General features: G+C 36.0%; 2 protein-coding genes across 2 annotated transcripts; one reads left to right on the top strand and one right to left on the bottom strand.

The window, feature by feature from the left end:
• The first annotated feature begins 4,205 nt into the window (after positions 1-4,205).
• On the top strand, positions 4,206-12,133 carry LOC132173312 (probable inactive purple acid phosphatase 27). The gene is made up of 13 exons (XM_059584773.1): positions 4,206-4,552; positions 4,644-4,731; positions 8,345-8,611; positions 8,715-8,826; positions 8,957-9,071; positions 9,188-9,320; positions 9,461-9,648; positions 9,995-10,181; positions 10,277-10,344; positions 10,791-10,881; positions 11,125-11,313; positions 11,547-11,627; positions 12,080-12,133. The coding sequence occupies exons 1-13, from the start codon at positions 4,206-4,208 to the stop codon at positions 12,131-12,133; spliced, it is 1,920 nt and encodes a 639-aa protein (XP_059440756.1).
• Positions 7,117-7,902, bottom strand: LOC132168061 (early nodulin-like protein 5). The gene is made up of 2 exons (XM_059579130.1): positions 7,704-7,902; positions 7,117-7,512 (listed from the first exon to the last, which is right to left on the bottom strand). Exons 1-2 carry the CDS (start codon positions 7,900-7,902, stop codon positions 7,175-7,177), a joined length of 537 nt encoding a protein of 178 aa, XP_059435113.1. The 3' UTR covers positions 7,117-7,174.
• Positions 12,134-13,687: the final 1,554 nt, after the last annotated feature.

A 13,687-nucleotide genomic window follows, 5' to 3' on the forward strand; every position in this document is an offset into this window, starting at 1 on the left:
CGGCACTAAGGTTTCCACTCCACCAATTTGGCCCACCTCCTCTGTTGCTACCTTCACACACGCTCCGACATTGCTAACCAACTCGTCTTTTCCTCTTTGTTTGGGCACTGGTTTTGACCTAGTCGTGAGTTCCTGAACATTGAGACCCATGATCAGGCTGTCTCTAGCCATGAGACCGATGTCATGGGTCTCCAAGGCAGACCTAACTGTATTACTAAATATGAGGCCTAAACCCACTAGCAGCAACTTTCCAACCATTTTTTTTTCAATTTAGGGAATAATTTTTTTTTTTGATTCCCTATAAAAAAACTCTTCACAATAGATTTCCTTATTTTTCCTTATATGATTTAGATACTATTTCTTTTTATCATTGCAACCAATGAGAGACGAGAGAGAATTGTTGGGACGTGTGAAGGAGCGAGGAGAGAGAATGATTTGTTTATAATTTAATAAAGCATTAAGTATCTATTGGGAATTGGAAAACACTGTAGATACTAGATACTCTTTGGTATAGATTAAATGTAGGGCTTTTGATGTGGTTGTGTTTTTTTTTTTTGAAAATTTTCCTAAATATAGGGAAGTGAATGACATATAAGGCATTGGCTGCTAGTGCTCTAAAGAGTTTCGAACAAAAATTGAAGTACCCTAAGCATTTTTCAATGCTTTCCTTAAATTTGTTGGCTTGCCACTCTTTGGGCTTGCTGTTGTGCATAAGGATTGACGACTAAACCAAAAACTAATAGGGGAATGAATTTGAAGCTCAAGTGAAGTGATGGTCTTAGACTCTTATTACATCTCTAGTTGAAGAGCCCTAGATCTCTTTTTATGTGGGCTTCTGGAAGCAGCACCAAACACTTGGAATACACTAAGTAAGTGTCCAAATCAATTCTGAAGATTAGGGGTATTCAGAATGGGCTAGTCCCGAGCCACCATGGGCTCTTTGAAGGACTCGGGATAGACGAGTCTTATGGGCCTTTTGGTGGTTGGATATATGTTTCAATTGGCATTTTTCAATCTTTTTGCAAAAGAAAAAATAAAATAAAATAAAATTTAAAGCTATAAACAACATACTCTCTAAATTTCATTCACTTCCATAAATGTTTAGAAAATTTCTAAAAACTCATATACATTGGACTTCAATGGTGTTTTGCGAACCAAGAAAAAGCCAAACAAAGCTTAAGTATACACAGGATCGCGTAGCACTTTAACTTCCCTTACCCTTACTTTATTTAAAAAAAATAAAAATTTCTCGTTTCTCTCTCGATCTTTTTCCCTAGGATTGATTTGAAATAATATTTAAATGATACAGGAAAATAATAAGAGAAGATGTTATGGAGTTTATTTGAATAGAGAAGCAAAAAGTAACTTACTTCCCTCATTTTTTTTTTTTTTAAAAAAAAAAAAATCTAAGAAAAATTGTTGCTAACACTTACATATCAAAATTTTTAAGATTTTAGGTGAATTAATTAATGTAAAATTGTAATTTGTTAATAACCATTTTGGTACTTTCTATTAAATCCTATAGAACTAATAGAAGTTGGAACATATTGTTAAAGTATTAAATGATTAAATTTATCATTTTTTATTACTTTAATTTTTTTTTTTTGGATAATTGATAATTTAATATGGTATTATAACCGAGTCTTGAGTTCGAACCTTAACTCTACAGATTATCATCATTTCAATTAAAATATTCTAGATGTTAAAGTATTCATTAAATGAGTAAATTTATTCTTTTTCTCTTGATAAGTGATAATTTAATACTCGTTAAGTCTCATAATTCAAATTCTATTTTGCTACTATTCTCACTAATATAAATAACATTTCTGTGCTTTATCCTAGATGGTTAATTAAACTTCCCTACAATATACTTAAAAAATGAAAAATAAATTCCCTACATGATTACCCAAAAAGTCAAAGACAATATCCTCTACGTACGAGGGGACTCTAGGCATCTCATTCACATTACGTGTGGAAGAATATGCCCGACACATAATTATTCCTTTCTCTTAATAATAATTCAATTTTAAAGTCAAAGATAATTCGAAGAAGGTTAAGATATTTGAAAAAAAAAAAAAAAAAAAGGAGAAAGAATTGGCTAATTAATGCGTGTGTTTAATTGCGAAGGAGAGATCAGGGACATTAATGATTTCGTAAGATCTCAATCAAATTTACTATCCAATTTTGTTCAAGGCTAGTTTGTTTTGGGGGTAAAATATTTTTCGCTGAAATTAATTTAAAAAAAATATTTTATAGTGTTTCGTATGGAAAAGTAACAAATATCCGTTATATTTTCATATAGTCTGAGAAGCTGTGAGGAAGAGGAAGATAGTAAAGAGGAGCTGTAGAGGAGAAGTGTACAAGCAATATAGAAGGTCTTCGGAAGTCGAATGGAGATCCATTAATGCAATTTTCTATCCATATTTTTGGCAGGTAATTGTGAGAGGGTCCTTATAGAGTTCACCTACTTGAACAAGTGTTCGAGCAGCTAGGCCCTATAAAGGGCCCTCTCACAATAGTCCTCCCGAATATTTGGGAGAGCGATGAGAAATGGGTTATGCAGATGAAAAGTGTAAACCTTTTGATGTCTCATGAAGGTTATGTTTTATTGGTCAATTGAAAACATTTTATAGTTGACCAATATTTTATGCCATACTAAATACCAAAAAAAAAAAAAAAAAAAAAAAAAAAAATTTCCGAAAGTATTTTACGCGAGCACAAATGAGGCCTAAAAAGGGGAAATCGCATGGGCAAGCACGCTCTTCTTCTTAGGATGGATTTATCAATAAATAAACCAAATAAAACCTCTTACTTTAAATGCTTAATTAATCAATTTTTATAGGAAACATACACATTTCAGGTGATACCAAAAAATGAGTCAAAAAACAAAAGTTGAGGCTCACATAAAGATCCTTCCCATGAAGCTATTGTTGTGACAAATGCAAATTTCAAGATCACCAAAGAAGTAGAAAAGTACAGAATAGAAAAATAACACAATCACACAAGACACCAAGATTTAAGTGGTTCGGCTTAACAAGCCTATATTCACTGGCGGAGACGATCCAGGAGAAATTCACTAACAAAAGAGTAGAGTACAAAAAGTAATACGAATAAAACCATTCAAACCCAAAAGCCCCAATCTCACTCAAAAGAGAATTAGATACAAAAGAAAAAATATTATCTAAAATTCTCTAAGCTTTTCAGCACTCCAAACGTGAGATCAAATTGAAGAAAAATGGTGTATCTCTTCTTCTCTTTGCAACACAAGTCTCTCTCTCTCTCGGCAACTTCAGCTCTTCTTTCTCTCTTTTTTTAACTAAAGTTGCTGCATGCCCTTAATGATTGAATGGCTTCAACAATGAAGGCATTTTGTCAAAGCTTCTGGAAGAAGCTTAATGAATGAGAGACACTTAGGCAAGTGAGAAATAAATGAAAACATAAAAGGTTGGGGTCTACGATAAGACTTGTGAAAACAAGTCACCTAATTCTGACAAATCTCCACCTTAACTTGAATTTCATCAAGTCTTCAACTCAAATCTCCTCAAGACGTCTCCTCCAACACCACTAAGGGTAATTACAAACTACAAACACCAATCAAGTCCAAGCAATGCTTGAACTTGAGAATCGGAAGTGGCTTAGTCAACATATTCGCTGGATTTTCCGCTGTAGCAATTTTCTTCACTATGATATCACCTTGTGTCACGACCTCCCGAAGAAAATGATATCTGACATCAATGTGTTTGGTCCTCTCATGATACATTTGATTTTTGGTCAAATGTATTGTGCTCAGGCTATCACAAAATACAACACTCTCATCCTATTGCAAACCCAGATCACTAACTAAACCTCTGAGCCAAATTGCTTCTTTCACTGCCTCTACTGTTGCCATATACTTTGCCTCTGTATAGGCAAGTGAGAAATAAATGAAGACATAAAAAGTTGGGGTCCACGGTAAGACTTGTGAAAACAAGTCACCTAATTCTACAGCTATTAAGGAAAGCAAACTTCCCTAGCTAATATTAGCCCAAATATGCATTTCCTGCATGTGCACGTAGCTTTAATTACTTTATAAATACAATATCCTTTCCATATTCTCATCTATATATATATACATATATATATATATATGATTTGCCAAACTTCCCTAGAGAGAAAACTTGGAAACCACAGAATCATACCAAATTAGAGCTTTTCAGTTTATTTCTATGGCTTCTTTTGGCTCTTTCTCTTCTTGCTTCCTTAAACTGTTGTTCTTCTTACTCATTGCCATTACTATTCTTGCTTCTTCTTCTTCTTCTACTTCATCATCATCTTTGCATCCTTTGGCCGCCATCTCATTTTCCGACCACCATGATCACACTTGTATCTCGGAGTTTCGTGTTCTAAACAGAAGGAAGTTGCTGAATTGCCATGATCCAAACCCTCATCTCGAAATTAGTGTTAATCCAAACTCCTCCATCTCAAATGAAGAATTTCTCACGGTTACCGTTAGTGGAGTTTTAATCCCTTCAAGTAGCCACTGGATTGCCATGATTTCACCTTCTTCTTCATAGTAAGCAACCTAGCTATATATTTCCAAATTATATATTACTTTTATTATTATTATTATAAAGACATTTTCTTCTGTATATATATAAATGCAGCGTCACAGATTGTCCATTGAGTGAGGCTTATTATCTACAGACTGGTGACCTTAGTGGTCTTCCTCTTCTGTGCCAATATCCTGTCAAGGTAAATCCCATTTTGAACTTTAAAGTTAGAAAGAAAATAAGGATCCGTTTACTTCGACGTAAAATGGTTTTCAGAAAATGATTTTCACATTTTACGGTGTTTACTTCGACGTAAAATAGTGGTCAACGGAAAATATTTTTCTTTTGACCAAAAATTTCTCTTTAATTTTTGGAAAATAGTTTATGGTTTACTATGAGCATCTCATTTTTAAATCGATGGACCTTGCCAAGACCCGCTCAGAACTTCGTTGGGACTTGATCGGGACTCGCCCAGGACCCACCTAGGACCCGCCCGGGACCCCACCGGACCTGACCGGGACCCGCCCGGGACCTGACCGGACCTGCCCGAGACTTGACCGAAACCCGCCCGGGACCTCGCCGGGACCCGCCTAGGACCCACCCGAGACCCCGTCGGGACCTGCCCAGGACTTGACCGGGACCCACTCGAGACCTGATCGGGACATGCCTGTGACCTGCCCGGGACCTGACTGGGACTCGTCCCGGACTTGACAGGGACTCGCCCGGGACCCACCTGGGACCATGCTGGGACCTGCCCGGGACTTGACCGGGATCCGCCTAGGACTTGACCAGGACCTGATCGGGACTTGCCCGTGACCCGCGTGGGACTTGACCGGGACTCGCCCGAGACCCGGCCAGGACCCGCCCGGGATTTGACCGGGACCCGCCTGGGACTTGCCCGGTTGGGTCCCTGGCGGGTCCCAGTCAAGTCCTGTCGAGGCCTCGGGTAGGTCCTAGCGGGGTCCCGAGTAAGTCCCGGTTGGGTCCTGGTCAAGTCCCGGCAGGGTCCCGGGGGGGTTTCGGTCAAGCCCCGGCGAGGTCCCGGGTAAGTCCCAAGAGGGTCCTGGGCAAGTCCCGGGTGGGTCCCGGTCAAGTTCCGAGCAGGTCCTGGCAGGGTCCCGGGCAAGTCCCGATCTGGTCCTGGTCAAATCCCGGTCAAATCCCGGTCAAGTCCTGGGCAGGTTCCGACAGGGTCCCCGGCAAGTCTCGAGCGGGTCCCGGTCAAGTCCCGGGCAGATCCTAGCGAGGTCCCAATCAAGTCCCGGCGGGGTCCCGGGCAGGTCCGTGTGGGGTCTCGAACAAGTCCTGTGCAGGTCCCGGCGGGGACCTTATTGGAAAAAAAATATATTAAAAAAAAATTATTTTCCGTGTGCACGGTAAACGCCGTAAAATGTTTTCGATATAAAATATTTTCAGGAAAAATGGCTTTCCTGAAAATATTTTCCGATGGAAACCATTTTACGTCGAAGTAAATGGAGCCTAAATGAAAAATGGAATGACATCCCACCTGCCTGTTTTGCTGTATATTTGGAAATGGAATTTGTGTTGAAGTATTAATTAAATTATTAAATTTAATTAGCTATTATAAGTTTAAGATTTTATAATAATTTGTTAGGCTGTATGCCATAAAAGAAATTGATATTATAATGGAAGACTTAATTAATTAAGGATTGAATACTTTTCCTTAAGAAAAAAAAAAAAGAGACGTAACCAATTGAGTACGACCTTCATTTATATAAATATGTTGTATCATTCCATCTTATAGAGTACATTCCTTCTTCAAAAAAAAAAAAATAGAGTACATTCCTTGTGGTCTTCTCATCTACATACCATGTATAATATATATAATTGATTGTCCAATTTATTCAATTAAACAATTGATATCTAGCCATTCGATGATATTTAACTTACAGATATATATGTAATATTTATTAAAATATTATTAATTATCTCAAAAGTTTAAGTTTATAAAATTTTTTAGAAAATGTTGATTTAATTATTTAGTTAATATTCTAAATTAAATTCAATCGGTTAATCGGCTGTGAACCACACCTTATGAAACGGAAGTCATTAGTTCGAATTCTTCCTCATCTTTCCCTTTTGTGAACATGTCAAAAAATAAAATAAAATTCTACCACTCTACACATAAAACAATCGAATTACAAACTATTGTTAAAGTAGAGATCTCTAACTCAATGACTTAAAATTATGACCAATAGAATTACACATATTAAAATCTTATTTAATTAGTGCATTATTATATGATGGGTGATGACAAACAGCACGCTGGGCGTGCATGAATATTAAAAAAATAAAAATAAAAATTAGCTACGCGTGCATGAATATTAAAAAAAAAAAAAATTAACTGGGCGTGCAGCGTGTTGTGAATCATTACTCTTATATGATTGCCATATAAACATTATATTGAAAGTTGTATGAGAGTTGTATAGCTTAAATAGCATTACTCTTACTAATAATGTGTATCATCCGATCAAAATAATAATCCAACTTTCATAATAAAAAACAATCTCATAATGGAACATAAATCTAGTCTCATGTTCGGTGTGTAATGATCATCACTAACTCGAACAAGGAAAAACAAAAGTGGAAATAAATTAATGCCTAAGAACTAGCTAGCATTAGAGTCAAAGGAAAAGAACCGCAAAGAAAGACACCATGAACGACACGATAAGTGGAGAAGAAATGGGAGGCATCTGATCAACTGGACCACTCTTATTCGTTGTTGTCGTGTTGTCGTTAGCCGCCGATTGTGGCGGGTTTGCTGGCTCCAGAACTTTGATGACCATCTTCTGTCCTCTCTGGCAGTGTCCGGCAACCCCACTGATGAAATAGAACAAGCCCGGTCGGTCCAATATGTAGACACTGTCATTGTTGTTGGAGAAGAATAGAGGATGAGCTGAATGGCACTTGTCGTACTCCTCCTTAGTCACCACCAAAACCGAATCTTTCTTGTACTTGAATTCTGAAAAATTCATGATAACCAGCAACATATCTTAAAAAAGAAAAAATACAAAAAAATCTATCGGGTGATGTTAAAGTATTGATTAAGTGATTAAATTTATTTTTTCTTATCAGCTTAAGCTTTTGAGATAACTGGTAATTTAGCAGGTGAGATTATTGAAAATAGTTCCTTTGAAATATTATGATACTTACGAATAGTGTCATTAACGATGAACCTGTTTTTGGAAGCCCACTGGTTGTACATTTGGTCGTCCTTAGGCTTGGGAACAACCCAGCCATGGTCGCCACCAACTTCGTATTCAGTGGATGTGACAAAGAAGAATTGGTTGAAAGAGAAAGAAAGAATTATGAAGAGAAAAAGTTTACAGGAAACCATAAAGAGAGAAGCCATTTTTGGACCTTTAGGGAGCTCTAGCTTGCCTTATCTTTAGGGAAGGAAATTTGATTGTGATTGAGGATGTTGCTTAAAAAGAGAGTTGTATTTGAAGTTTGTTATTGAAGGAGAGAGGGAGGATTATTAGGAGTGAGAAGTGGAGGTGGGTGTGGGACTGCTTTGACTGTACACCTGTTTTTTGAGAGAGTTGAAGTTGTTGAGCAAAATCAGCCTGTAGAGCTGTGAGAGATGTAGAGTGATTTCAAAGTGTGAGATTTGAAAACCCAGATTTTTTACGTTTTCAAATTGTAATTTTTTTAAAAATGCACACCCAAACGGTCTATTTTTTGCAATTTGGTTTTGTATCGCACTTTTGGTTTGCGAAATCGAAATGAAAAACACATTCGTAATAAAATAAAATAGACTTGTAAAATAAGATATATGGTGATGAAAATTGCAGGCGCAGTACGTGAGCAATGATCCAGACTATCTGAATTGCACGAAGAGTGAATGCCAGGAACGTTTGCTCGGCAAATGCTTGGTGTCTACTTGCAGTGGTTCCTTGACATTTCACGTGATTAACATAAGAACCGACATCGAGTTTGTGTTCTTCGCAGGTGGATTCGACACACCTTGCATTCTGACTAGGTCCAATCCTTTGGATTTTACCAATCCAAAAATGCCACTCTATGGACATCTCTCAAGCATAGATTCATCCGCCACATCAGTAAGTAGCATTTTTACTGTAATACAGTTTGATGATGTGGTGATAAAAATCAGCAGCTGTATAACAGTCTACTAACACGTATGATGGTGGCTTGTGGGTGCAGATGAGATTAACGTGGGTTAGTGGGGATGAGCAACCTCAACAAGTCCAATATGTAGATGGCATGTCACAAACTTCGGTAGTTAGTACATTTACACAGGATAATATGTGCAGCAGTGAGTTCTATCTCTCTCTTCCCATAATTTATTACAATTGGAATGACGGCTGATTTTCACTGTCATGTCATTCTAATAATCTAATCAATAACATTTTTCTTATCAACGTCCCTCCAATTACTGATTATAGGCTCGGATCTACCAAGTCCAGCCAAAGACTTCGGGTGGCATGATCCTGGATTCATTCATACAGCAGTGATGACAGGACTTCATCCTTCAAGCAACTTCTCCTACAGATATGGAAGGCATTATTGCATCTTCCTTAATTACTGACCTTGGCAAATAAATAAACTTGATCAAAACACATTGCACTTATAATTATGCAGCAGCTAAAACAGGTGACATTATACTTATAATGCAGTGATTCAGTTGGCTGGAGTGATCAAATCCAATTCCGTACCCCACCTGCTGGAGGATCAGATGAACTCTACTTTATTGCATATGGTGATATGGGAAAGGCTCCTCTTGATTCTTCAGACGAACACTACATTCAGGTATAGGATTTATTCAAGTATACATATTAATTATAAAAATTTCAAAATGCAGTTAATGAAAACGTGATTTTTAAAAATACAGTTAACTGTTTTAAGGTTTTTAAACTGCTATTTTTTTCAAACGCACTCTCAAAGTATAGCCCGGATCTCTCGCGGTGATTAAAGCTGTGACCGATGAAGTGAACTCTGTAAATGTGGACTCTGTTTTCCATATTGGAGACATAAGCTACGCAACAGGATTCTTAGTAGAATGGGACTTTTTCCTGCAACAAATCAAACCAGTTGCTTCCCAAGTTTCCTACATGACTGCAATTGGAAACCATGAGAGGTAAATTAATTTCTTCAGTGTATATACTTCAGCAATCTCTTCAAAATATTTCCATCATGCATAAATTAATTGACAATATCTTTCCGAGTTATAGTTTTCAAAGCATTAGCTAGCCACATCTACTCTAATAAATTCTTGGTAGTGTACTCGGGATTATATTTGATTAATTAAATGGAAAAGATTTTGATATTCAAAATTGTATTAAATTGTGTAAACGCTAGCTATTAGCGTCTCTATGTAACGACTCAGGAAAAGCATTAACTATGTCTGCAATATCAATGAAACTGAAAATTTTCCTCTAGTCATGATAGATTAAACTTTTATTCTTTTATTTTATTTTTCTCAGGGACTATGTAGACTCGGGATCAGTATATATAACTCCTGACTCGGGTGGAGAATGTGGAGTTCCTTATGAGACTTATTTTCCAATGCCAACTCCAGCAAAGGATAAGCCATGGTATTCCATAGAACAAGCAACTGTTCACTTCACAGTAATTTCAACCGAGCATGATTGGTCAGTTAATTCTGAGCAGGTAATTAGTCCATCTTTCAAAGGGGTTTCTATTATTATTTGATTTCATATATCTTTTTTTGACTTATGGCATGGGGCATTACTGCACTGATTCAGTATCAATGGATGGAAGAGGACATGACTTCAGTCAATCGATCAAAAACTCCATGGTTGATTTTTATGGGGTGAGTATACGTTGAGCGCTCACTTCCAAAATGAAGCAGAAAAAGGAAAGAAAATAATTAATTTAGAATTGAGTAATGTTAGAGACCACATTTTTATCTCACCACTATCTTACCTTGTTGATGTTTCAGTGCCAATCTATCCTTAATTTTTAATTTTAATTTTTAATAAAGGCTAATTCATGATTGGCACCGCCACATCAAAAAGGCAAAATAATAGTGAGATAAAAATATGGGTCTTATATAAAATTCCATAAGACATAAAACTCTGATAAATTGAAAGGTTAGAATATTGATAAGCTGAAATATATGATCTATATCATGTTTTGGTCACTTCCCAAAGTTAGTCTAGTAGACTTATAAGTGCTGCCTTAATTCATATTGATGATCTGTTGATATACAATGCTAAAGATATGTACTAATATTAGAAGATTCACCAAATATTGCAGGCACAGACCCATGTATACTTCTTCAAATGCAAACACTAGCGTCAATCCGCTATTTGTAGATGCCGTGGAACCATTACTACTTGAGTACAAGGTAAAGTCCTCCGTGTTAAATTACCATTTATTTTAAAAGCTCAGAAAATGAATGATGGAAATATGGTTCGAACTTAGGACTTTAGATTTGACACCATGTTAAATTATCACGTATCCCAAAAACTTAGAAAAGATGAATTTAATCATTTAAATTAAATTGTAACACTCTTGTTGAATTATCGAACTGATCTGATCGACAACTTTCTGTTGGTTTCTTAATTGTAATGTTGGGAACTTCAACTAGGTCGATCTGGCTTTCTTTGGTCATGTTCATAATTATGAAAGAACTTGCTCTGTTTACAAAGGAGAATGTAAGGCAATGCCTACTAAAGACGTAAATGGGGTTGACACCTATGACAACAGCAATTACAGTGCCCCAGTGCAGGCAGTTATTGGCATGGCTGGCTTCACCTTGGACAGCTTCACAACTGATGTAAGTAGCTCCCCTCTCTCTCTCTCTCTCTCTCTCTCTCTCTTCATATCTATACTCGATTGAGAAATGCTACACGCTCTCAAGTGCTCACTCCTTGACATGATAGTAAAAATCACCATTGGATAATATGCGTACTTTCATTTGTTATTTCATTCAATATTGATTTCTACTCAATTATGTACTTGTACTTTGATAAATAAACTTTCAAATTACTTGTTCATGTTCATGCACAGGGGAATAGCTGGAGTCTACGTAGGATTGCTGAATTTGGTTATGTAAGAGTGAATGCAACAAAGCAAGAGTTATATTTGGAGGTCAGTATACTCAACTTTAAACTATGACTACAGAAAAATTTTAAAATGGAAGAGAGAGCATTATCTTTGAATTATGAGGACTCAACAAAATTAATGGTTGAGCATGAAAAATATATTGGATATGTAAAACCAAGGGGCAGAGCATATCAAATTGACGCTAAGTAGAATTAGGATTGTTTTGACAATGTGTTATAGTAAGCAGAAATTGAAGATTGAAAGAACAAGGTAATGCAACAAGAGAGAAAATTAACGAATGGGGAAGAGAAAACTCTAACGACACAAAAGAAAACAGAAAATAGCTCTGAGAACACTAGAATTCTTATCCAAGTAATGCCATACACAAGACTTCTATTCCACTTTATCGATGTAGTACTGTCAGCTCACCCCATGCATTCTTTTTATGAGCATTAATTTGTTTGTGTCATCATGCATTTTCCTTTATTTTTTTGCAGTTTGTGAACGCAAATACAAGAAACGTTGAGGATAGCTTCCGCATATATCACTAAATAGCTTAAGGCCTTTCCAACGGAGAGAAAGTGGCTGCAGAGGAAGACAAAGAGGGAGAGAGATGAGTTCCTTCTCCCCCAATTAAGAATCTTGTACATCATCCCTCCTGTAATGCAAAATTTATTGTGAAGTAAAATAAGCATTGATCGTGAGTTCAATAGTTGGAAGAGATGTATGAACCTTTTTTTTTTTTTTTTTTTGATCAGGAGATCTAAGAATCATATAGTAATTTATAAAAATTCTTATAAAAATCTCATGACCCTAAACAAAAGACAAGTCAATCAATTGAAAATTTATCATATTTTCAAAAGTCACGAATCATGAACATCTAGCTTTTCCTTGATCTAAAATGCTTAAGTATAGATAACTTTACAAAATATAATATTCTTGTTTGAAATATATATATATATATATATATATATATATATAATAACCTATTACGTTTCTCCAGCAGTATTTTACACAACCTAGCCCAAAGCTGTCAAGGCACCAAATTCGGACAACTTAAAATCCAGAAGATTAATTAGAAAAAATCCAGAAGATTCATTTTATGGTCAAGATTTGACCTTATTTTATCATTTAAATTTTTTAAATAACGTAACAAAATATTCATTCCATTCATGAATCGAATACATGCAAAGCATTATCTTGTTATATATACCAATTAATTTAACCAGGTAATTTGTAAAAATATTTTTCTTTTATTGAATCGAATAAATAAAAACCAATATCTTGGTAGGTTCTGCACTTCTAGCTGCTTTCAGAAAGTACTATATGTTTGCTCAAGCTTTTAATTTTAGAGTAAAAATATAATTATAACTCTTAGTTATTTTATTAAAAGAAAAATAACTTCTAATGCTTTATAATTATTAGTTTTCCCTTCTGGGTTTTGTGCATCACACGAGTGATCAGTAGCTGACTAATAGTTTATGGCTTCCCATCCTAGAAAATACATTTCCTCCGCACAAACACCTATCTAGATAATCACCAACTAAAAGTCAAAGACAATTCTTTAAGAGATTCATAAGAGTCGTGTTTGAAGCTAAAACTTATTAAATTGATCTACCTTCTATATGTGAGAGAAATGATAAAAAAGTGGTTAGGTACACATTAGGGCATAGGTTCGAAGATTTGAATTCTGCAATGAATCTCAATGCTTGGTTAGTGTAAACTACCTTAGTTCATATTAATGACCTGGTAGAGTTGGGTCAAGCTATGGCTCAAGTCGAACTTAAGAGAGCGCCTGCGATTTTTATTGTCTAAGCTCATTTTGTGTAGCTCCCAGCATATATGTGCTATGAGAGAAATGATAAAAATAAAAAATAAATAAAAAATAAAAATTGTTAGGTACACAATAGGGCATAGGTTGAAAATTTTGAATTCTGCAATGGGAATCCCAATGCCTGATTATTGTAGACTACCTTCGTTCATATTAATGCCCTGGTAGGGCTGAGTCAAGCTATGACTCAAGTCGAACTTAAGAGATTGCCTGCAGTTTCTACCGTCTAGGCTCCTATTGTGCGGCTCTCAACAAGTTGGTTACCTTTTTGCCT

This window comes from Corylus avellana, chromosome ca1 (assembly GCF_901000735.1).
Source record: "Corylus avellana chromosome ca1, CavTom2PMs-1.0".
NCBI lineage: Eukaryota > Viridiplantae > Streptophyta > Magnoliopsida > Fagales > Betulaceae > Corylus > Corylus avellana.